The 25,856-nt window shown below is 32.2% G+C and overlaps 1 protein-coding gene across 5 annotated transcripts; it reads left to right on the forward strand.

Moving 5' to 3' along the window:
- The first annotated feature begins 126 nt into the window (after positions 1–126).
- LOC148623298 (uncharacterized) lies at positions 127–25,354 on the forward strand. Of its 5 annotated transcripts, XM_088565056.1 has the most exons (9): positions 127–215; positions 5,092–5,316; positions 10,119–10,204; positions 14,409–14,492; positions 14,741–14,839; positions 15,654–15,761; positions 16,042–16,123; positions 17,306–17,347; positions 22,373–22,512. In XM_088565056.1, exons 2-8 carry the CDS (start codon positions 5,166–5,168, stop codon positions 17,341–17,343), a joined length of 648 nt encoding a protein of 215 aa, XP_088421182.1. In that variant the 5' UTR covers positions 127–215; positions 5,092–5,165; the 3' UTR covers positions 17,344–17,347; positions 22,373–22,512. The 5 variants fall into 5 exon arrangements, with proteins under 5 accessions (XP_088421182.1, XP_088421177.1, XP_088421180.1 ...); XM_088565051.1 differs by lacking the exon at positions 17,306–17,347 and having other exon boundaries at positions 22,373–25,354; XM_088565054.1 differs by lacking the exon at positions 17,306–17,347 and having other exon boundaries at positions 22,376–25,354.
- The last annotated feature ends 502 nt before the right edge of the window (positions 25,355–25,856 follow it).

The following is a 25,856-nucleotide window of genomic DNA, read 5'->3' on the forward strand; positions in this document are numbered from 1 at the left end:
CATTTTCTTTTATCTCAATAATACCTGATATTTCCATAAGTCATCAAAGATTCATGAAAAATGTTTAAGAAAAAAAAAGTTTCAATTTGCTATTAAATAGAGTACCCTCTTTATTTACTCGTCGCCATGATACAGACGACGTCACGAGCACCTGTTTCCTGTGTAGGTAAATTCCTGCTAACATCTATGATCTTTCCACAGCGGTGTTTGACGAAGTAAGAAAATTGAGATATTCTTTAATGATTTACTCAAGAATTTGGTATGTCATTATGAACCTGTTATATAAATTTAAATTCTATGTTGATCACTTTAATGGGGTCCTTGGATAGCTCATATACTAATATATAGCACAGGGAGTGTATAATATTAATAACATAAAGTCCCTGTAAAGCACTATCAGAAGGAGTTAATGTTTTTATACTTGACAGTAAGTTGTGCACAGAACATAACTTTTGGTTTTGGTAAGCTATTTAACATACAAAAATAGCATTAAGTGAAAAGCTTACACAGGGAGTGTGTATTGTAATATAGTCAAATCTCCTCTGACCCTGCAACTCTCCTATTTTTTTATTTGAATATTGATATATTGGTTGGGGTCGGAATTATGTGCCATACAAAAACTTGGAGATTCAGCTGTGGATTGAATCGTAATGCATATGAAGTCATGCCAGACAAGAGTAGGGGGAGCTTGTTACTTTTGAAACTGTATTGTAGCAGGCACATAATTTTCCAGTGGAGTTATGAAATATTCTGTTAGATTCCAGTTTTCAAAATCATGTCTGCTTTGTTCCAAACCAAATGTAACTAGCTTCTTCCCAATTGGGAAAGTTGTATACTGGGCAAAAACTAGTACCAATTTAAACATACTCGTATAACAATTAAAACTTTTGTCTGATATGTTGTTGGCCTTTATGAATGATTGTAATCAATGCTTATTTTCTGTGTGTAGAGAGTAAGACCATTGTAAGGCTTTAGAAATGAATTTTCTATTTCCCTTGCTCTTCACTGTGTCTTCTGCCATTTACCCCAAATAATCTTCAGTTAAGAGAAGTGGAGAAATGTCTTAAAAATTAATGAGTTTTTCGCAAATTTGGAGGTTATCTTTTGTAATTGGTAATTTACTTACAATTGAGAACGAATTGTCTCTTAAGCCTGTTCTTAGAATGAATTTTCAAAGATAGTGTACTATTTAATCATCATAGACCATTTATTATGTTCCCCTCACATCATCATAGACCATTTATTATGTTCCCCTCACATCATCATAGACCATTTATTATGTTCCCCTCACATCATCATAGACCATTTATTATGTTCCCCTCACATCATCATAGACCATTTATTATGTTCCCCTCACATCATCATAGACCATTTATTATGTTCCCCTCACATCATCATAGACCATTTATTACATGCGACGTTGGGAAACATATTGTTTTACTTCTTTTTTAAACATTCCTCTTTAGTCTAATACCCTTCTTTTCTGCAAAACTTTTTTGAAATGGCTGGATGGATTAAAACCAAACTTGGCTAAAAAAATATACCATGTTATGTAGATGTGCACAAATTGAAATTTTAAATATCAAGCACAAATAAAGCTTTTAACTACATGTATCTCCTAATTGTTATTTTGAATGTTGGAAAATCAAAAGTCCTTTGCTTTGTTTCCCTGTAAAAAAAATACAGGCTTTGTGTATTTATCTAATTTAATGATTAAGAACAGTCCTATATCTAATAAAGTTCTTTAAAGTCTGCTTTCTCTATCCAGAAAAAATATCTCCTATACATTTACATGTACTATGTGAACATGTCAAGTATTCGATATTTCAAAGTTGATGTGCATGATGTACATGTATGTTAATTTTTTACAAACTTCTGTGTGTATAAAATCCTGTTGCCTGAGCTTCTTGCAGATAATGTAAAATTTCCAACATTTCTTTCATATTTAGTGTACACCTTTTTTGGACATGCCCCCAAAAAAGTTTACATATCAAAACTGTTACCATCTGATGGATTACATGTACATGCCCCACTGTTTATGATGTGCATGGATATACATGTAAGTTATCAAAGGTCATGTGTAAATATCTGTGCTCAATAGTCTACACTTAGTTTTAATATTTGTTATGACAGGTCAAATCTATTATTGGTGCCAAGCGGTCCTGGCCAATTGTTCAGCTTTTTGTTGTCAAACCAATTTCAGGTCTATATTTTGTGTAAAACTAAGTTGTCGTATTTCAGTCAGCTAAATCCTGTGTTATCTTTATGTATTCAATTCATGTCTTTCCAAAATTTTGTTAGGCCAAAAAAATAATGTTGTGTATCCTATTACCCCTCCAAAATTTTGTAGGTATTTTTTTCAAAACACTACAAATCTACACTTAAAAGAAGAGAAAAATTAATCTATTATTCTTTGTATAAATCTCTGACCAGGTTTTACTGACAATCATTCTCTAATTAATGTTACTATATATGTCTAACAAATAGTGTGAAACAAGGGTGTAATTGGTTTTTTTTTAACTTTATTCAACATATACAGATTGAATACGCAGATAACTTTTGTAAAGGAAAATAAATTTTATTTGCGTATAAAGAAAAATGATAAAAATTGAAAAATTTAAAGGAAAATAAATTTTATTTGCGTAAAAAGAAAAATGATAAAAATTGAAAAATTTAAAGTTTACTAAAGGGAGATAATTTCATTTATTCTTGTAGGCACCGCAGATTCTTATATAGGTCTCAGTCTTGTATTTCTTGCCCCATAGACTTCTATAGTAAATCTTAATTTTCATGAGTGTTCATATCACAACTCGTACGTTATGCCAGAGTTTGCCAAAACTACACAGACTTTTTGTATCGCACTAGAACTCTAACGAATAAGCGTCTGGAGTAGGGTTATGTTGCTACAAGATTGAAGTCATCACTACAGAAGTTTTATGGTCGTCATCATGAACTCATGGATTGTTATGGTGAAAACTGATTTATTCAACTGGTCCAGTTTTCCTTTCCGCATTTGACTTGACTTTTTATGAGCAACTTCGGCGGGTGTTTCTAGAAAAACAGAGGACGCTTACCCTACCGGTGCACCTGGTCCATGCTCCCAGTTTTTAGTGGAGTCCGAGTTGCTCATTTGCTTTTGTTACTTTGTATGTATGATTTTAGTTACTTTATGTTCTTTGTTGTATATGTCTGTTTTCCATGTCTGGTCTTTGTCCCTGGATTACATTCTTTTGATTACCGCCATGACCTTGGTTCCCTTGATTGCTCTTTAAACAAAAAATAGACAAGGAGTTTCAATTTAACTTTTGACCATGTTTTTTCAGTAAGGCAATGTCAAAAATAATTTTTAGGTCCTTTTTAGAAAAAAAAGGCACAAACTTTGGTACACCAGAACAGCTCAAACTAAAAATAGACTTCTTCTACTTTCACTTTTATTTTGAGTTCATAAAATAGACCCCTTTTCTGAAGTATTATTTTTCATGAAAATAATGTTTTTCCTCAAAAACAAGTTTTTTTGTGTCATAGCTTGATATTTAGCCTGTACTTTTAATGAAAAATGATATTAATTTTCAAAGAAACAAAAACTGGAAAAGTAAAAAAGAAAGCACATTGTACTTTTTAGCGTCCATGTTTTGATGTACACCAGCTCAGGAATATGTAATACAAGACTGATACCTGTACCCTCACCCTTCCCAAAATCTATCCTGTGTTGAATCAAACCATATGTCAATTTTCTAGTAGGTCAAATGGGTTCAAATTTAGACTTTGTTTAATTACAGGAAAAATTGAACTTCTTTCCTGTGAATATGTCAAATTGACGTTTACCCCTGCATTATGATTTCTGATATTGTGTCTTATTCAGTAAATGTGAAATCTTGCTAATTTAAAAGTTCTTTGACAACTTTCATTCTGGTCAGAATCTTATAAGTAATTATGCTGTAACAAATCATTAATCACAATACAAATTCTGAGGACTGTATCAAGCTTGATTTTTGTGCAAATACTTGCACCCTGTGATGCATTTTGTTTTTAAAATGTGCAAAAGAAATTTAGGCTGTTCAAACTGCTTTAAACATATAGAAACATTAATGGTGTTAACATGTCCATTCTAAACCGTTCTGTCTGAAACATATAGAAACATTTATGGTGTTAACATGTCCATTCTAAACCGTTCTGTCCGAAACATATAGAAACATTTATGGTGTTAACATGTCCATTCTAAACCGTTCTGTCCTAAACATATAGAAACATTAATGGTGTTAACATGTCCATTCTAAACCGTTCTGTCCTAAACATATAGAAACATTTATGGTGTTAACATGTCCATTCTAAACCGTTCTGTCCTAAACATATAGAAACATTAATGGTGTTAACATGTCCATCTAAACCGTTCTGTCCGAAACATATAGAAACATTTATGGTGTTAACATGTCCATTCTAAACCGTTCTGTCCTAAACATATAGAAACATTAATGGTGTTAACATGTCCATCTAAACCGTTCTGTCCGAAACTTATAGAAACATTTATGGTGTTAACATGTCCATTCTAAACCGTTCTGTCCTAAACATATAGAAACATTTATGGTGTTAACATGTCCATTCTAAACCGTTCTGTCCGAAACATATAGAAACATTAATGGTGTTAACATGTCCATTCTAAACCGTTCTGTCCTAAACATATAGAAACATTTATGGTGTCCTAAGGGAAATGTTACATCATGAATCTTTGATTTATTCATTTCCAAGGTGACTTTGGATTTATTTCTGATTTACATTTCCCAGTTATGCAACTTTTTAATTGAGGAGTGCTCTCGATCATTATCAGTCAATCATAAATATGACATTCAAAGTAATTCAAGACAGACTAAAAAGAGGTGGCCCTAATCATATGCTGATTATGCAGCTCTAATTTCGTCTTTAATCAGACCAAATAGATTTATAAAGGATTTATCATTGAAACCACAATAAATTAAATCATTAAACAACTTTTACAGTCATAAATTTACCAAGTTATGTTCATGTATAGAAGAGATTTATGAAATATTATATGTATCTATTAATCTATTGACATTACCAATTTTATTTATATAGGAACTTCATTTAGCTAATAGCCACATACTTGTGAAACCTACTGCAGTTTAAAAAGAAATGCTACATAAATTGTGATGGGGTGTGGTTCATCAAAGACTAACCCTGGTGGGGATATCGAAGCAGCAACTCCTAGACCTAACCCTAACAAAACAAGGAATGGACTTCTACCCAATGGAGATACAAAAAAAGCTAATATTGATACTAATGCCAACATATCTAAACCAGGTAAGATCAGCTTTCATCAAAACATTTACCAACTCCAAAAATGTAACTCTAGTGTAGATTAAGATGTAAGCCAGTTTGAGATTCTTTGTGAAATTGGGCCAAGGTCTTGCTGGTTCTAATGGAGGTCAGATGTATGCTGGTACCTAGCAAGACAGTGTTCCTGGATTTTTCAAAATTTTAGGTTTCTATGGGAAAACTCTAAATGAAGATTAAGTTCTCACACTTGAAGATTGCTTTCCAAACTCAACAAATCCTTTAAAGATTTCAAGCTTTCTATTTGTCAAAGGTAAAGTGGGGCATAATACTGCACTTGCCCACGGTGACAGGGAAATGGAATCCTAGAACACTGTACCAGTGTATGAAACCTCCATTCACCTACCTTCCAATGCCAAGTAATAATTCCATTTGGCTAGTGCTCTCACCAGGGTGGCAAGTGCTAATTTTTCTGACTTTTCTATTGTAATGAACCAGGACACTACAGTTTTATTAGTTTTATATATCCCGTAAAATTTCTGCCAATTTGGAAAAAAAAGAATTTAAAAAAAAGGTTTTATACCCTGCAGTTCTAGTGAAGGTCAAAATAAATAATACCAATAAAAGTCACAAGGCAAACCAATTTGAGCATATATCAAAAAGTAGGCTAGCATAGGTCTAGCCCCATTTAGTCAAACAGTAAGCCAATTCTAGTGTAAATCTAAATGAAAGCCAAGTCCTGAAAGTTCTAATGAAGGTAAAAAAGTACCAATAAGCCATTTCTAGTGTAAATCAAAATGTAACTTAGGTTTTGTCAGTTCTAGTTAAGATCAAAATGTAAGCCAGGTCAAATGTATGCTGGTTTTAGTTGAAGTCAACTGTAAACCAGTTCTAGTGAAGGTCAAATGTAAGCCAGTTTAATTGCTGGTCAAAATGTAAGTTGATTCTAGTGTAGGCTGAACATAAGCCAGATGTAACCAGTTTTAGTGAAGGTCTGACAGATGTATGCTGTTCTAGTGGCAATTAAAATGTAGGCAGGTCTAGTGTATATGTACATGTAGGTTAGATTGTAAGCCATGACTAAAACCATCCTCATGTTTTTCTAAATGTCAAGCAGTTCTTCTTTTTTTTTTTGTGCATTTTTATCTCCCGCCCCTACAAGGAAAGAGACATAGAAATATGTCTGTGAAACCATCCATTCGTGTGTCCATCCATTACACTTTGTGGACACATCTCCTCAGAAACCGTGCAACAGAATTTGTTCAAATTTTGTAGGATTGTTAGTCACCATGTGTAACTGATCATATTTTTGGCCATTTTGATTTGACAAATCTAACAGGAGTTGTGGGACTTAGTTTAATGATTGTACATGCTACACTACAGGACACAACTCCTTGGAAATTTCTCATTGGATTTTGTTCAAATTTTGTAGGATTGTTAGTTACCATATAGGGTTGATCAATATTGTTTGCCATTTTGATTCGCTAATTTCACAGAAGTTGTGGGACTTTGTTGAATTTGTACATTCTTCACTATAGGAACACTTTCTGGACACAATTCCTTAGAAATCACTCAAAGGAGTTTGTTCAAATTTTGCAGGATTGTTAGTCACCATATGTAGTTGACGCCATTTTGATTTGACAAATTTTATAAGCGTTATGGGGCTTTTGCACTTCAACCCTTTTGTGGTGGCAGGGAAAATTTGGCTTCATGCAGCAGTCTTGTTGAATTTTAGCCAGTATTAGTGTTTTGGTAAGATATTTTCTTTGTTTTTGGTTAGAATTCAAAAATTTATTACATTTTGTTTTAATGACATGCCAGGTGCCATTACAGTAATTAAATCTGGTGCCACATTAGGCATTTGTTCTGCTCCATAGAATGTAATAAATTATTTACCGGTACTAAAAGTGGTCAGGTTCAACAACAATATATTATTAATGTCACATCACGGGATGTTTCCACACAAATACAGTAATTATTTATTAACTTACTATTGCTCATGTATATATCTTGTATTTTTAAATCTGACAAGTTTCATTGAACATAGAATAATTTTTTTAATATAAGTGGACTGGGGTTGTTAATGTTGAAGTGTTCTTTATCAAAACCCCACTTTACAACAAAAAAAACTTATCCCACATACTAAATAACAATTCTACTGATATACTTAAATTCCTGAATCACAGATCTATGTAAAATTAAACAAATGTTAATTTTTTTTTCTTTTATTTTAGTTGTCCATTTCTATACCACTGTCACATCATAGTCATATATAAATCATTACCTATTTTACTGTTCTTTAGTATTGTTTTGTTGTATTCATGACAAAACCATTTATTGTAAACATGTTAGTTCAAATAAATATTGTCAGATATAGATTATTGTATATTGTAAAGTTTTTTTCATGAAGTTTATATTGGCATGGATATTCTTTGCCAGAGATTGCTGAGTTATATATTTATTGGTCTAGTGGCTTTTATGAGGTCAGCCAGAAAAACACATTCTGTGTTTTTTCCCTTACTACCACTATTTATTCTATGCTATATAATATTTGATAAAAAGGGAACTTATATGGAATTACAACATTTCCGATTTACATGCAGTTTTGCACTCTAATTAGAAATTAACTAGGGCCCCTCCATTAAAAGTAGTGGTCACCTTATAGTGATCATTCTGTCTGTCCCTCCATACATTACAAACTAGTGTTTGGGCTATAACTGTTTCATCTTTCAGTGTAGGCTTTTGATATTTTGTGCGTAGGTAGGTCACCTATGCCACTATCAGTGGTATTGGACGATGTGTCCAATACCATTAATAGTGGCATATGACCTTGCACTTCAGCCTCATGGTCAAATTCCTTTTTTTTTCTGTGACAAACTCATGTCCAGAATATATTTTACTCCATACTTCTTTCTCAGCTGTTAAATATTTCTGTTGAATATGAGTACCACATAAAAAAATGAAAAGTTCTGAGTTGGTAATCTTTACCAAAATTCAATGACTTCATTGTCATGGTGGGTCCACAGATATGGATTCCATCTCATTGATTTCTAGTCAAATTTGGACTAATTGTTTGTCAAATCCCATATAAGAGTCCCTAACTTTGTGAAAAAGAAAAGCCAAAATTTGATAAGCACGTGTTTTAAAATCTTGACCTTTGATGATAGCTAGATTTGATATAAATGAATACCGGTAATTAAAGCCTTGCAAACATTTTGTTGTTAATTCCATCCTTGCAAGACTTTTTAGAGGATTTAAAAAAAAACACGACCCTCAGTTATTCCTAACAGAGTTTGGGTAGAGTATATAGCAATCACCCTGTCTGTGTGTTTAGCTACCCACATTCCATGTAAGTGCAACTTTTCCTAAACTACTTAGGAATATTTATGAAATTTAAAAGAAGGCTAAGGTATCATATGTGGTAGTGTATAAAGGAATATGATTATTGGTGAAAGACCTCAAAAGAAGATAATCCTACTTAATGGTTTTACAAACAAAACAACCATGTATATATTGCAAACCAATTTGAGCATATATCAAAAAGTAGGCTAGCATAGGTCTAGCCCCATTTAGTCAAACAGTAAGCCAATTCTAGTGTAAATCTAAATGAAAGCCATGTCCTGAAAGTTCTAATGAAGGTAAAAAAGTACCAATAAGCCATTTCTAGTGTAAATCAAAATGTAACTTAGGTTTTGTCAGTTCTAGTTAAGATCAAAATGTAAGCCAGGTCAAATGTATGCTGGTTTTAGTTGAAGTCAACTGTAAACCAGTTCTAGTGAAGGTCAAGTGTAAGCCAGTTTAATTGCTGGTCAAAATGTAAGTTGATTCTAGTGTAAAAAGCTGTGGGTTGTGTCCTTATTGTATGACTTCAGTATGAGGTAAAGTGATTGATTTTATAAACAATGTGGACATAACTTTTTGTAGTTTTAACTGGTCTGGAGCTGGCATGTCAGTTAACTACTAGTAGTCTTTGGTTTGTGTGATTTATATTCAGTTATATTTTCATCGTAACAAAGGACTCAGACCTCTTTGAACAGATTTTTAGGTGTGTTAAATTGTAATATTTTTTCCACAGTGGCCAGATTTTAAAGGGGGAGGGTTGTGATCATGCCAAAGCACTTAAACCCGCCACATTTTTTTGCTTCTGGTCTCTGTATGTCTTGTTTCTTCTTCACCTTTAGTTTATTTTTATGTTACTTGACTGTATAGGGGCAACTATTTCCCTACACCTGTATATAATGTTGTTTTGAGCCAGCTGTAGCCCTGTGGTATTAGGTCTGGGGCCAGCTGCAGCCTGCCTCGTGGTGTGAAGGTTTCCTTGTTGTTCATTGAAGACCAATGGATGGCCTTGGGCTGATATTTTCATCCCAGTGGGGTTGTTGTCTCTGTGACAAATTCACCATACTTATTCTTGTTATATCTTGTAAACACATCTCATTGTAAGCTGCTCAAGAGGTTTTGATGTAATATGCAAGAAGGTTTGGGTATCATATCATATATGGAGCATATGGTGTAAGTGATTTTGGTTGCTCTCTGACATCAGCTTCCTGAACAAGTGGGGGTATGCTTTGCACAATGAATTGTGTGACTTTGTTTTCCTAGCCCTCATGTATAATTAAAATCATGTGACAATTATGTTCTATTTACTACATTTAATGATTATTTTCTATTGTTCATTGAAAAAAGATGATATGAATAAACAGAGATGTTTTAATTTAAAGTATGATGTTGCTGTACAGATATCACAAATAATAATTTGTTAATCATTTGTAGTGATCACATCATTTGTTATTATCTGCAGTTACTTAGAATAATTAATATCTTTTTAGTGCCTAAGTCAGTGGCTTTTGAAGTTATTCTAGATGAGGACAAGTCGGACAGTTTGATAAAGAAACACCCTCCTCTAAGATTACAGGTATTATAAATAGATCTTCCAAACAGGTGTTCAGTAATTGTGGCTTAACTCCCAAAACCCCTCATTTAAGATTACAGGTATAATAGATGAAGAAACACCCACCTTTCAGATTACAGGTTAGACCATATAGATACAGGTGTTCTTTGGCTAAATGTGGTCTCATGTTGAGGCCTTAGATATGAATCACTCTGGCTCTCTCCAGTATTAATATGAATGTGTAATATATATATATAATCTAACACTGAACACTTCTGAAATATATAAACAAATTTTTCCAACTGATAGATTCTTAAACCAAAACCAGTTTGAATTTTACTTTATTTATGCTCTGTTAAAATGACAGAGATGAATATGTGAACTACTGTACATAGGTCCAACCTAAGTCCAACAACTTTATAACTACCATGGTATAAAATTTGTTTGTTGTCAATGCATCTGTATATTAATCCACTAAGTTTTTGTCTGCTTAATGCTTAGGAACCCATCTTTGGAACGATTTGAAATTGAGTTTACATTCTTAGTATGTTTAGATGTACTTGTTGTTACAAGTTGGTTTAGATCACCTATGAGTTTCATGGCAATAAAACTGTTGTATTTGTAGTTTAAAACATTCACTCTTCAAACCTTATTTACCTGGGAAATTTTGCAGACTTATTTGCCCTTTTTGGCCAGTTATTACCTGCATAACACATGTGTCTTGAATATATAAATTTTATTATGGCTTTAAAAAAATCTTATGTACAAGGTACATGTTGAATGTTCTTACGTGCTATAAACAGTTTCAAGCCAATGAAAATTAAATGGTAACTTAACTAACTGAAATTAACACCATTTCACAAACAAACAAAACATATCTGGTAATTCCTGCATATCAACAGTAATTCCAGATAGCAAACAGATTTTGGGCCAACGTTGGCATTATGTTGGAAAATGTGATTGGGTCAACGATTAGAAATGATGTTGGCCCAATGACATTTTGCTCATCGGGCCAACGTCATCCCAAATGGTTGCCATGATGTTGACCCAACGTCTATCAACCAACATGTATGACACATCGCCACCAACTGGCCAACATCTTTTACCCAAATTCCATCAATTGCCAACGTACTACCAATGGTTTTTTTTAGAGTGAATTGTGATTACCGAAGTGTCCTTTTTAATTTTTGTTTTTTTTGTTTGTTTGTTTGTTTGTTTTTTTTTTTTTTGGCATTTAAAACATCAAGTTAGAAACAAAACAATTTGTCCTGTAATGTTCTTTAATCACGTATAGCAAACATTTGATAAGAATAAACACCCAATGTGACATAACCTAGAAGATATTTCAATTAATGAAAAGTCAATAACTTAAAACATGCTAGGACATTCTTTTTTTATCTTTTATGATCATTTGTGACGAAATTTAATTAACAAAAACTCAGTTGAAATTTATATATTTTAAATTGCATATGATAGAGTGGCAGCCATTCAACTGACTTTGGGTAAAAAAATATCTGGAATAATTATTGATTCATTTTTTCTTGTCATACCTTTTTGCAATAGGAATGAGTAAAAAATAGAAGTTGTAATATATAAAAAATATATATAATTTTTAAAAACAGGTTCTTCATAAATGTACAATGTATCATATAAACAATAGAATTATGTACAATTTATCCATCCAATTTCCTAGAATTCACAATGGTTCATTTGTAAATCGAATCAATGTCTGTTTTTGGTGTGTTTCCCTCACTTTCTTTTTTTTTATTCTCAACACTTTGCTTCCGCTCACCATTTCGAGCAGCTGCATATAAAAACCAGTTCTTAACAATCTTATCGGTGTCAATATCCGATGCAGTAACTGTCAATCTGTTCTTCTTACAGATCCTATAATGTAGAACATTGTCTGCTTCATCTTCAAAAACTGATGTTCACGCTTGTGTTTTAAGTTCTTAATATTTACCACACGGTTCTTGGTTTCATTTTTGTATTAAATAATCACATTTTTATTTAAAAACACACACACACACACACACAGTTCAATGACCAATGATTTTTCATACAGAAAATTAAAGGCTTAAATGGGTTTTTTTGTTTAGATTTCTGGTGATGATTACTACAGTAATTTTTTTTGAGTATTTATAGGAGACGTGTTCCATGCATATAATAATTATGTTGAAAGACTGATGTTGTAACATGCATCAACATTTCGACTTTTCAAAGTCAGTCACTCATCTTGTTAACAGGCACCAAGATTTTGACCTTTCAAAGTCGGTCACTCATCTCGTTAACAAACACCAAGATTTCGACCTTTCAAAGCCAGTCACTCATCTTGTTAACAAGCACCAAGATTTGGCCTTTTAAAGTCAGTCACTCATCTCGTTGACAAGCATCAATATTTCGAACTTTCAAATCCGCTAAACACACGAGAGTTTGACCCATTTTTGTCAATCACTCAGCCACTAAGTTAGTCTCTTTATACCATACCATAAATGTGAGATTTGTTTTATGCACAAATGGCTTAAATCAATTTTTTTTAAAGCTCATTAGTACAAAACTTTTTACAGACAACTACTACAACAGGCCAATCTACAAAGTGCTAGAATATTCTACATTTATTATTTTATAATACTAACCTCCGCTTCCATTGGCACTCTATTGTGTCTTCCTTTTCCTTTGAATGTCAAAAAATACTTCCCCTTCTCCTGCTTTATGCCATCATGAATGCCTTTGAGTAGAAGTCTGATAAAATATCAACATAAGATATTTTTTATCTATAGGTTTAAGTAGTTTCATCCGCACAAATCAATGGGGGAAGGGGAGGGTAGAACAGCCTTTTCAATGATAATGTGTTTTAATCTTGATGATATGTATGTACATATATATAAACTTGTCCGGAATAATGAAACTAAAAATTGTGTGAAAAGTAAGATGAATTGCACATACATGTACATTTCGTTTTGGCTCGCCGGGTTTTATAAACTAGATAAGTAAATAATAATGTATCCATATATCATCATACACTCATCCAATTCAACACCTTATCACCTGATCAGCAGGAGTCTTGTAGTCATTGTAAAGATGGCTGGATTATACAATGTCCATAATGTGGAATCATGAAGTGAATAAACCATGCAGTACATAATTAATTTAACACTCAGTTCATTGAAATTATAAGACAAAATGTGAAAATACTAAAATGCTTCGTTTTTGGTAGGTGTGTGTATAGCCTACGAAAGGTGTCATGGGGTCAAAGTCATCTAATTTAATGCTTCACATTCAAATATTAGTAAACGAGAAGGAAGTTCAAAAAATATTATTTGCGAAAATCTAGCAAGCTAAATAGTAAAACTTAAAAGTAAATGTAAAGAACTAATCTTTCAGCTGCCAGTAAGCTAGTTGAATTTTAAATATGATATAAAGTACGACCTTATCGTTTTATTCTGTTGTGATGAAATGCTCACGGATTAAAAACAGCGTGGTGAATGGACATTTTATATATCTGGCACTTCTCTATCTATCAGAACATCTGGTATTAATCACTGTGTTTAATTTGTGTGTTTTATCTGTATACATGGTATGAAAAGCAAGACTTAAATGATATGTGATGAAAACATTTTCAAGTATGCAAAAATGATCATATTAAAAAACAATGCATAATTCACTTAATCATACCTGATTAAGTATTGTTGTCTGCGTAATTTCAAATCTTCATATTATAAAAAAAAAAAAAAAAAAAAAAAAAAAAATGAGCCAAGTCAGTTTGAAGTGGTGATTTAACACATTTTACTATTACTCTTTGAAATTAGAATCTGTAAATAATCATGTCAAGATTTATATATATATATACAGCCAATAGTTGGTGAACACACGTTGGCCCAATGTTGGCCGGATGATGGCATGCCAGCACCAACAAGTTGCCAACCATGCCAACAACTTGCCAACATTGGCCCAACATGTACATGCTTTCTGGGATACAGGAATAAATGTCAACATGTCACACAATAACAGTGTTGAATGTTGTAATATTTGGTGATTTAGAGCTGCCCTGGGTTATTTTAAAATCAGTTTTTAGTAAACAATTATCCCTAACGACTGTGTTTGTGAAACATCCTTGTTGTGCTTTATTAAGTATCCTGTATTTTATGGTAACCTCCAATTTAACCCTATATATATTTTTTTGCTTTGAAATATTGAATTTTTCAAAATTATTTGTTATTTCTTTCAGAAGTTAGAACCTTTAGGAATGCCTTTATTGACTCCTGAAATGTTGGCTGAGAAACAAAGGCTTGCAGATGAAAAAAGAGAAAGGGTATAACCACTGAAAGTCAACTTCTAAACATTATTTAACATTCTTGTTCTACTACTTATATCTTAGGATTTTATTATGAAACATTTTGAAAATGAGGATTGAGTATGAATATTTTTGTCTTGTAGAGAAGTATGTGATATCATTCTACTTTCAATGTTTTTCATGGGACAATTTCATAGTTTCATAAGTCTGATATGAACAAAAGGTCCCTTTTTTGCATTAAATTTTGATTTTTTAAAATTTTTTAGGAATTACAAAGAAAGGCCAGTGCCTCTAAAAAGAAGTCACAGAGACGAAGAGAAATAGCCAAGGCTCAGGAAATTGCACAAGAAATACAGCAAAAAGAAGTATGTGTACTTAACTTCCTACTCTTACAAAGAACCACTCATTCTACATACTGGTTCACAGCCATAAGTAATTGAACCTATGAATACATGAAAACTTTTCACACTGCATACTTGTTCACAGTCATAGCAAAGAGTCACAGAAAACAAAACATTAGACTGCAATAAAAAGCTACTATATATGCAAATCCTGCTAGGCTGTTGCATCTCAGTAAACCCTGCTATGTTGCTACATCTCAGTAAAATGTGCTTTATATTTATACCCCTCACAACAAAGTTGTGGAGGATATAATGTTTTTAACCTGTCGGTCATTCTGTCTTTTCCAGACTATTTTTTTTCTAAATCCTTGCTGATATATGAGTCGACCATGATAAGTTGCAGATCAAGTTTATATTTTGTTTTACTCTGCTGATTTTTTATTGAAATTAAGAGCCTTATTTTTGCAATTTTTATAAAAATTACTAATTGCTTTCTATTGAGCTAATTTTTTTTTGGTATGTAATTATACCATAATGAGTTACAGATCAAGTTAAGTATTGTTCTGCTCTGCTGACTTTAACTGAAATAACAGGCCTTGCACTTAAATAACAGTTTTCTGAATTTTTTTCTCAACACTCGGGTATTGAGCTGATTTTTGGTATGTGAGTCTACCATGTACCATGATAAATTACAGTTCATTGTAATGTTTCATTAAGGTTTTAAAACTGAATTAAGGCCGTTTTAACTTTTTTTTCAAATGCTCTTTATTTTAGAGTCCAATATGAGGACATGTGGTTATTAAGGTTATTGATACCATTTTAACTCTGTACTTTACAGGTGCTACAGAGGGAGAAAACAGTAGAAAATCTTAGGTCAGCAAAATTAGCAGAAATACAGGAGAAACAGAGAATTCAGGAAGAACGACGAAAAAGAGCACGAGAACGAGTACATAAGTTACAAATATAGTGTACAATATCATTTCTGGCTTTGACTAAAATTTAATGTGCTCTTTAATCAGCACTACATATCTATAGTTGTTGATTTTTTCATTAAACAGTTAAAAATCAATGATCTTCGGAAGCCTTTACTTTGATTGTAGTTTAACTGTAATATTATAAATGTGTGTACCATCAGGCCAGTACCATCAGGCCACAAGGTTCAATATTTGGTGATTTTGTTTGAGGTCCTGCTGTCATTCACTCAAAATTGTATTATTCTGTTAAAGGCAAAGAGAATTAATCAGGATGATCAGCAAGAAGTTGGGATGTTAGAGGTAGAAAAAGATGATTACTATAACGCTGATGATGGTGAGTATATTGGAGGTAGAAAAAGATGATTACTATAATGTTGGTGATGGTGAGTATATTGGAGGTAGAAAAAGATGATTGCTATATTGTTGGTGAGTATATTTGAGGTAGAAAAAGATAATAATTATAACACTGATGATGGTGAGTATATTCGAAGAGATGATAACTATAATGCTGATGATGGTGAGTATGTTGAAAGAGAGACAGATGATGACTTAAATGTTGATGATGGTAAATATGTTGAAAGTGGGAACAGATGAAACTATAACACTGATGAATGATGGTGAGTATATATTTGAAGTAGATAACTATAACATTGATGATGGTGAGTATATTGGAAGATGGGATAAAACGATAAGGATGATGATGTTGAGTATGTTGAAAGAGGGGACAGGTGATTACTATAATGCTGATGATGGTGAGTATGTTTGGGGTAGGGACAGATGATAACTATAATGATGAATATGGTAATCATGTAAAGTCAGTATTTTAATTGCATCTACAATAACATTGTGACCTAAGGAGTAACTGTTTACTGAAGTAGAATGGTATATAGATATAGATATATATATCAGTTTGTCCTTCCATCATTTAGTCTGTTTATTCTCCTTAACTTCTGAACCGTTGATTGATTTCTATGAATCTATGCAGTAATGTTCCTTGTGTAATGTACTTGTGCACCTTGTACAATTTATTTTGTCTTTTGGGCTGTGAAAAAAAAACATCAAAATTAAATGTCAGTCTGTAAAAATCAGGAAAACTTAACAGAATAAATCGGTGTCCCTGACTGAGTTCAAATTATGGTCCCATCAAATTTTCATTCCTGAGCATTCTGGAAAATGTTCAATATGTAGACAATAAATGAGAGTAGATTTTCTTCAAATTTGCCACAAGAGTTTGTAACAATGAAGTACAGATCAAGTTGAGATTTTCTAAGTAGTTTTATAATAAGGCATGGTACATGAGCTTGCTGGCTCATATACAGATACATTAATAGGTCAAAGATGGTCAAAATATTTTAGCCTCTTAGGAGTACTAGTTTTAGGTATGTTCAAGGTTAATTCCTTTCATGCAATTTTAATTTGTAAAGATCTAAAAGGTATAGATAAGTATACTAGAAGATATACAAGAAAAAGAACTGGTAAGTTTTCAATACACAGTATGTTTATTTGTGACCTTCAGGTGTTATAAGGAAGATGCTTGACCTTGAATGTCTTTGACCTTGTAAGTTAGCACCAGAATGGTCAAATCAGTATTAAAATGTCAGATTAAAGATGCAAATTCCAATTTTAGAATATGTAATTGTAAAGGGAAAAAAACCAAACAAACAGCCCAGTATTCATTCAGTAGACCTGGTACTGTTACATACTAGTAAATAATGACTTAATACTTGGCATTATTATTTGAATCTGAATGTCAAAGTGGATTTATTCAGGGACATTACTGTATACCGTATGATGATAACTTGTGTCATTATTGTTTTAATATTTAATTTGTCCATTCTCACTTTTTTACATGAGTGTTACATGAATATATTAACACAATTTTTATTAGCTAATCTGGCCTATAAGGCCATGTGAGCTTTTGTCATCACTTGGCATTTGTTGGCGTCATCTTCTATTGTTAACTTTTCTTTAAAAATCTTTTCCTCTGAAACCACTGAACAGACTTCGATAAAAATTGCTGACAATCATCCTGGGTATGTCTACTCCCAAAATTTTGTCTGTTATGGTCACTTACCAAAAAATATGGCTTCTGTTGTTAAAAGTAGAACATAGGGGTATCACCATATATTTTTGTTTATATCTCAAAAAGCATAACAGATAGAGAAAAAACTGAGAATCTTAGATTTTTTTTTGGCTCAAAGAGATCAATACCCTGAAAATTTTTAAAAATCAATTTAACAGTTTTGGAGTTATTTCCCTTTTTTACTTTTTTTTTCAGTTTTTGTCGAGTATTTAGAAGTTAAAAGCAGATTAATGATTAAAATTATTGATAAAATGTTACGTATTTCAATATCTATTTTTGGTGCAAATTTCAGAAAAAAATCTGTTGACACTTCTTTGAGTTATGGCCCTTGAAAGTGTTATTTTTATAGATTGATGATTTAAGTATCTTAATTAAATCTTCAGTATTTAAATATCTATTTTTGTGCAAATTTCAGAAAAATCTGTTGGCACTTCTTGGAGTTTAGGCTCCAGAAAGTGTCATTTTGGCTAATTTTCACAGTGTTTGCATGCTGTTAACAAAAACAATAGCAGATTGATAATTAATGTTTACTGTAAAAAGCATCAAGTATGTAAAGATCTATGCTTTGTGTAAATTTGGGAAAAATCTGTTGACTGCATTTGGAATGATTTTTTGCACTTTTGGCCTGTTATTCTGTTAACATAAGAAGATGATAATTAATGCTTATAGCAAAAATGTTCAGTATCATGACAAATATCACCTGTGCAAATTTGGTGAAATGTGACCATTTTTAGTTTTTGCATGTATTCATTTTTTGAAGCTATTAAACCAAATGTTTACATTGAGTGACAACTAATACCAAATTACAGCATTCAACCTGTGTCTTCTATATCATAAAGTTACCCAATATATTTGGTCACCAACTCTAAATACAAAAATACCAATCATATACATGTATATTGCAAACTTTGATATGCTGTACACATGTTTCAAGAAGTAACCTCTAATCAGCAGTGTTAGAATCAAATATATAGGTAGATGTATATCCAAAAATTAATTGTAATCAAGGACTCAAAACCAACATTATTGAAATAGGAAGCCATGTAACAAGATATGTACCATATTGAATAATTCTATGTAACTAACTTTGGTTGCTGGACAATAACTCAAAATGTTTACATCTGATTTATACCTAGGGATATGATTCATTACACATCAGGTATTCAGAAATTCTGTCAAAGGTCCCAAGTCACAGTCCCAAAAAAAAACATAATAGAAAATTTATAAGTTTACATATGAACTGAGGAAGAAACCAATTTTGGATAGTTCGGTCAAAGATCCAATCAAGTCAGCTGTCACAATAAACAACTGACATAGTATTGCAAATTAAGTGGATTTGTTCAGAGACATTACTATGTACGATGATAACTTGCGTCATTATTATTTTAATATTTTGTTTGTCCATTCTCACTTTTTTAAACGCTTTTGATTTTAGATTATTAAGATCAAATTCATCCATATAAGACTTATGAGTTTCTTCTATTGTTCTGCTATTATTCCATCTGGGCTATGGCAACATTTCCAAGAGCAATGAACAATGAGTGACAATGACATAGAAATGAACAGCGAAATGAAGGTCCCTTATCAACTTTGTATAGAAAAACTGTGATGATTTTTGCCTCTCTAATATGTAATGTTTTAACCATTTTTTGTCAGAAAAAACTTCTTGCTGCCGCCCGAATTACGTAGAAGAAGTAACAACTTGTATATTCTGTTTAAGTTTATGTTGTACTATTTTTTTTTTTTTTACTCATTTACGATATTGACTTGATATTTGGTATGTAGCTATATCTAAATGAGTAAAAGTTTAGGTTTGAACTTTGTTTCCATAGAATGCTTTTTGATCGAGTTGTGACCCATGAACTTGTACATTTTGATCAAATTTAAAGTTTTCCTAACTTTTTTGACATCTTTTAAAATTATTACTTGATATTTGGGGTAAAGCTATATCTGAATAAGTAACAGTTAAATTTTGTTCTCACTGCATCAGTGTTTGCTATATCTATGATTTTTACACCCCGCATTTGAAAAGTGGGAGGTATATAATGATCATGCTAGATCTATCAGTTAGTCTGCCCCAATTCCTAATCTGCTACTCCTCTGAAACTGGTAAATGGAACTTGATGAAACTTTTAACAAATTCTTTATCACATCATGCTATTATGCACCTCGTATTAGTTTTTCCATCTGGATTACCTTAAGGTTCCCTGATGCAAAACATGGAGTTTGTCATTGGCCAACCAAGGTGGGACCACCTTCTAATCCAAAACTCCTCTAAAAGTCCAGAATGGAAGTTGATGGAAATTTTACAAAATCTTAACCATATGATATCGTTGTGCACCTCTTATTTGGTTTTTCCATCTGAGTGACTTCTTGAGTTTCCAAATGGAAACATGGACTTTGTCATTGGTTGACCAAAGGGGGACCATATTCTAATCCACAACTCCTCTAAAATCCCTGAATGGAATTTAATGAAACTTGCACTTATTCTTTATCACACAATGCCTTTGTGCACCTGTTATTTTGTTTTCCATACTTATTTGCACTTTTAAGCATCTTGATAGTTTGTCAATTAAGTGACCATTGCAAAATGTCTCTAATATGAACAAGTACTGTCTTTAAAAAAAAAGACAGCTGATGCGGTAAAATTTTGTTCTTTCTACTTTTAATTTTTTGCTTTTCATTCAGGAAATAACACATGGCATGCAATTTCGATAGTTTTTTCTAGCACCACTATGTTATCAGTATTTGGCCAATCGGGAAACAGAATTCTGATCAGGCGACTTGCATTTCCATGGAAGAATGTCTTTAAGGTGAAAGGGTGAAAAGCAAAAATACACCGACTGCATCAGAAAAAAACTGGTTATTGGCACTAAGTCACCACCTTTAATTTAATCAGATTAAATATATGTGTATTCTTTCTTATTACACTTTTCAATGAACAAATAAAGTCATTACTGTTAGTTCATGGTGGATTGCATTTTGATAATGTTTTTTCTGATAAATTTTTTTCTAAAAATATCCTTGTAAAAATATTGTTTGGAACTTTAAATATGTAAGTTTATTTTATACAACCTCAAAAACCTGTGTATGGTGACCATTTGCCATCACTTGCCTTCCATTGTCGTCATACGTCATGGTTGTCAGTCATCATTGTTAACAATTTTTCAAAACTCTTTATCTCCGAAACTACTTTAGATTCAATTAGAACCCAATTTGGTAGGAATATTTCTTAGGTTATTCTGAATAGAACTGATGTGGGGATTTTTTATCCGTCAAAAACATGGCCATCGGTATTAAAAATAGAACATAGGGATCAGACAGAAGTTTTTCACATATATCTCCAAAACTGTTAGGTTAAGCCAAATTCTGACATCAAGTCAAATCAGTGGTCAAATTTTCATGTAAATCTGTTTAGCAATGTTGGAGTTATTGCCCTTCTTTGACATCTTTTTAGCTCACCTGCCCGAAGGCCATGTGAGCTATTGTCAACATGTCATTACTTTGCTTCCATCGTCGTTAACAAATTTTCAAAACTCTTCTCCTCTGACACTACTCGACCAATTAGAACCAAACTTGGTACGAGTGTTTCTTAGGGTATCCTGCATAAAACTGATATGGGAATTTTTGATCTGTTGATAAACATGGCCGCCATTACTGAAAATAGAACATAAGGGTCAGACAGTTTATCGCACTGTTAGGTTTAGCTAAATTCTAACAGGATAAAAGTGTTCAGCATGATGAGATCAATCTGTGATCAAAGTTTGGTTTTAATCTGTTAAGCCATGTTGGAGTTATTGTCCTTTTTCAACATTTTTTGGCTATTTTAATGTGTTATTTCTTTCAAGAATCTTCTCTTCTGACACTACTTGACCAGTTGAAACCAAACTTGGTATGAATGTTCCTTGGAGTATCCTGCATAGAACTAATTTGGGGATTTTTGATCTGTTACTAAAAATAGAACATCAGGGTCAGACAGTAGTTTTTGGCATATATCTCCAAAACCGTTACGTTTAGCTAAATTCTTTCGTAGCTGAAATGATCCTTATTATTAGAACTACAAAAGTCTTCAGGATAAAAGTTGTCAGAAGACTCCTTGTAAGAGTTATTGCCCTTGAAAGGGAAAAATGACATTTTTTTTTACAGTTTTCTGCCAATATCTTGGAAATTATGATAGATAGAAAGAAACTTTCAATTGCTGAAATGATCCTTGTGATAAATCCTACCAAAGTCTTCTTGAGTCAAAATAGTTGGACAACTTCTTATTAAATTAATTGCCCTTGAAAGGCAAAATTCAACCAGGTGAGTGATTCAGGCTCCTGGGAGCCTCTTGTTTTTTATTTTCCATCTGATAGATTTTGATGTTTTGTTTTTTGTTGTTGTTGTTTTTTTCACATTGTTCCCATTTACATGAGCTTCATGAAGTATGCTAACAAATTCAAATTAATGGTTTTGATATGAGGTGGTCCAAAGTTCAAACTTTTTCATATATTGTTGCAGCAGATTCCTGGCTGACTGGAGATAACACAAAGAATGAATTAGATCCAGGTGATGGCAATCCTTTAAAGAACAGTCCTCCTTCAACTGTTGATAGTGAAGATAATAATCAGACCTCTCGTGCACAGCAAATTACATCACAAACTGATGACTTCTTTGACACATGATGACACATTCTAGTCATTAAAACTGTTAGATATTAGACTGTCTCTCTAGTATTCCACAATGATGTTCAGAGGATGTTTATTTATTATTTAATAGTTGACAGAATTATTATTCTGTATTATTGTGTATGACACAGAATATTGGGGATTTTTTTTTTTTTTTTTTTTTTTGTAGATTTACAGATGATTCAGATTCTTATTTGATTAAAATAGAAAACTTTCAGCAGTGAGATATTATAACCACTTAACAGTTTTTGATAACGATAATTTGTTTTACTGAAATCCACATCCAAGTAAGCATTTTCAACACAAGCACTCATATATTTAGAAAGATGATCCATTTATGTCTCCAAGTATTACATGAATCCTTTTATTGGTACTTAACACAGGAAACATCTTTTTTTATTTTACCTCTGATTTCAGTTCTTGATTTTATCAATATAAATCACGTAGACTGTAGAATATATCACTCAACAAAAATGAAAGATTTATTTACTGTCAATTTATTTAAATGAGACTTCAATTCAGTCACTAGATGTAAGATCTAACTACACTCCATTCTACTTTCTGTTCGAATGGCCTCTTTAATCAATAAGATTTCAGATGAGTCTCATGAATTTAAAGCATTACCAGTATTTAAAGAAAAAAATCCAAGTGTTTTGAAAAAGTAATCTGTACAGTAAGTAGAATAAATAATTAATTCTCATTGTAATAGGAGGAAATTCTTATTGACTGGCTACAGACCTATTTGGTCTATATTGGTCATAGTATTGTGGTGACAGCATCAACCATATAAACAATATGATAATAACATGATGTAAAGTTTTATATTGTGTAGGATTATATCAATGGGAATACTGTTTCAAATTGGGTTTTTATTAAAGAGTTTAGATTTCATATGGAAACATATTACAAATTCATCTAGCACCAGATATCTTGCCATATTTCATTTCAGTGAGTGTCATATATATATATATACAGTACTACTGTCCCGTACTACCATACATCGTGTACCAAGTTAGAGCCTTAGATTAATCCTATGAGGAGGAATGACCTGGCCAGCGAAAGCTATATTTTGATATAACTTAGCTGGCTGAGTGGTTTAGGGCGCTGGACTTTGTGCAGTTGGTGTTGCCATAGATGTGACAGTGGTACGAGTTCGAGTCCTGCGGAGAGAACGACAAAAAATTTGCATCGCAAACTTGAGAGTTCTAACATCGTTGGGAATGTTTCAGACCCTTCTATATATATATATATATATATATATATAGAATAATAAGTATATTACATGATACAGGTTTTATCCTAAATGTCAAGAAGACCTTCTCTCAGAGTTAACTTAAACTTTTGGTAAATACATGTTCATGTTTCAGATAGTTGATTATCAACATTGCTGGAATGTATAGTTTATGCCTAAACGCAGTCATTTTTATATTGAGGGAAAAAAGGCCTTATATTAAATGTTGTATATTCAAAATGCGTTTTGTTTTTTTTTTGGGGGGGGGGCATTAACTTTTTTATTTTATGTGTTCACTTTAAATGGGTTTTTCAGTTTTTTTTATAAAGTTGCTGCACGTATCATGAATAATGTCAACACCGAATAGTCATTTGTTTCTAAAGCTTAGGTTTAGATATTATGGATATAAAATCAAATAAAATGTGCTTTTTATTCAATAGATGTGGTTAAAACAAGTTATTTAGATTTCAATTTATCTCCCCTTGACTATACAAGTTATACATTTTAGGTCATTATTGATTTTTATTTATATGATGTATGGTTTTATTGATGGTATCTCAATATATGCTGTATGTTCTTGTTTCATTAGATAAGTCTCAACATTGATTTTGGAGATGTCATAGCTTCGGTATATTTTCATTTAGAAATAGACAGAGAACTTATATTGTCTTTTGGATAGAAATGATCACTATGCTGGGTAGTTAATACTGTCGGTAGTCGCATGCTCAGTCTCATGTATTTTTCTTAGATTTCTTGTTATTTTTGGTAAATTGTTTTGTTTCATTGATTTATAATTTGAGAATAAGTAATAAATAGGTTTTGGTTGGCTTAAGTATAATAGTTATGTTCTTCTAAGTATGAATCACAGAACTATACACATTGATAGTTCTGTCTAAGTATAAGTCGCTGAACTAGACACATTGATAGTTCTGTCTAAGTATGCATCACTGAACTAGACACATTGATAGTTCTATCTAAGTATAAATCACTGAACTAGACACATTGATAGTTCTGTCTAATTATGAATCACTGAACTAGACACATTGATAGTTCTGGCTAAGTATGAATTACTGAACTAGACACATTGATAGTTCTAAGTATGCATCACTGAACTAGACACATTGATAGTTCTGTCTAAGTATAAATCACTGAACTAGACACATTGATAGTTCGGTCAAAGTATGAATCACTGAATCAGACACATTGATAGTCTGTCTTAAGTATGAATCACTAAACCAGACACATTGGTGTTTACAAATTTGGTATCCAAAATGTTGTCTCTGACATGTTTTATTCGTGGTTGACTTTGATTAAAACTTTGGCCTTCCTTCTTGTAGTTAGTCTGTGTATTAAAAACCAGTATTTTTACAATTCTGTGATAAAATTGTTTCATTCTTAAATTTTATACTGTTTATTTACATTTTAGTACTGTTATTGTTTTCATAGTATATAATGTCAGTATTGAAGAGAAATTTGTTTGCACATGTGTAGATTTTGATACAATGTTTATACAATAAAGCATCTATTGCAAGCTGATATATGTAAATGTATATTTTCATACAAATAAAAAAAAATACATTGTGATTGTAATTATATGCTCTTAGACAACGATATGTTATCTGCTAAATAATTACGATTTCTCTAAATTCACTCATGGGTCACAAGTTTGTAATGACGTGTATGTGTCATTTCTTTAGAGTTATTATCTAGTAGACTGGTATTGCCTAAAGAGCAGATTTGAACATACATATGTTTTGTCTTGAACGTGTTTGTATTGTCTAGTAAACTCCTCCATTTATTGTTATCAATATTTGAATTAGACACATGTTGAATATCCATTAACACATGTTACTAAATATCTACTGATATCAATAAATGGGGAGTAAACTCCACAATGGATTACCATAACCATAAGACAAGTCACGAAAAACGGCTAGAACTTTTGTCATATATTTTGATCCCGGGGTTAAAGTATCATATATATTGACCTTGGGGTTATTTTAACGTAACGCTTCTTATATGTTAACCTCCCTACAGGGGTTACCTTATCACACCAGGGGTTAAAATATAACATTGGTGGGTATTT

This window comes from Perna viridis, chromosome 2 (assembly GCF_037379345.1).
Source record: "Perna viridis isolate PV_CMFRI_1.1 ecotype Kerala chromosome 2, ASM3737934v1, whole genome shotgun sequence".
Taxonomy (NCBI): Eukaryota; Metazoa; Mollusca; class Bivalvia; order Mytilida; family Mytilidae; genus Perna; species Perna viridis.

What these genes read in the sequence shown, in the direction of transcription:
- LOC148623298 (XM_088565051.1), top strand. Translation starts at nt 5,166, where the DNA reads ATGGGGTGTGGTTCATCAAAGACTAACCCTGGTGGGGATATCGAAGCA. An exon ending in TGCCAACATATCTAAACCAG is followed by an intron (nt 5,317 to 10,118) that starts GTAAGATCAGCT and finishes ATATCTTTTTAG; the next exon opens with TGCCTAAGTCAGTGGCTTTT. An exon ending in TTACTATAACGCTGATGATG is followed by an intron (nt 16,124 to 22,372) that starts GTGAGTATATTG and finishes ATATTGTTGCAG; the next exon opens with CAGATTCCTGGCTGACTGGA.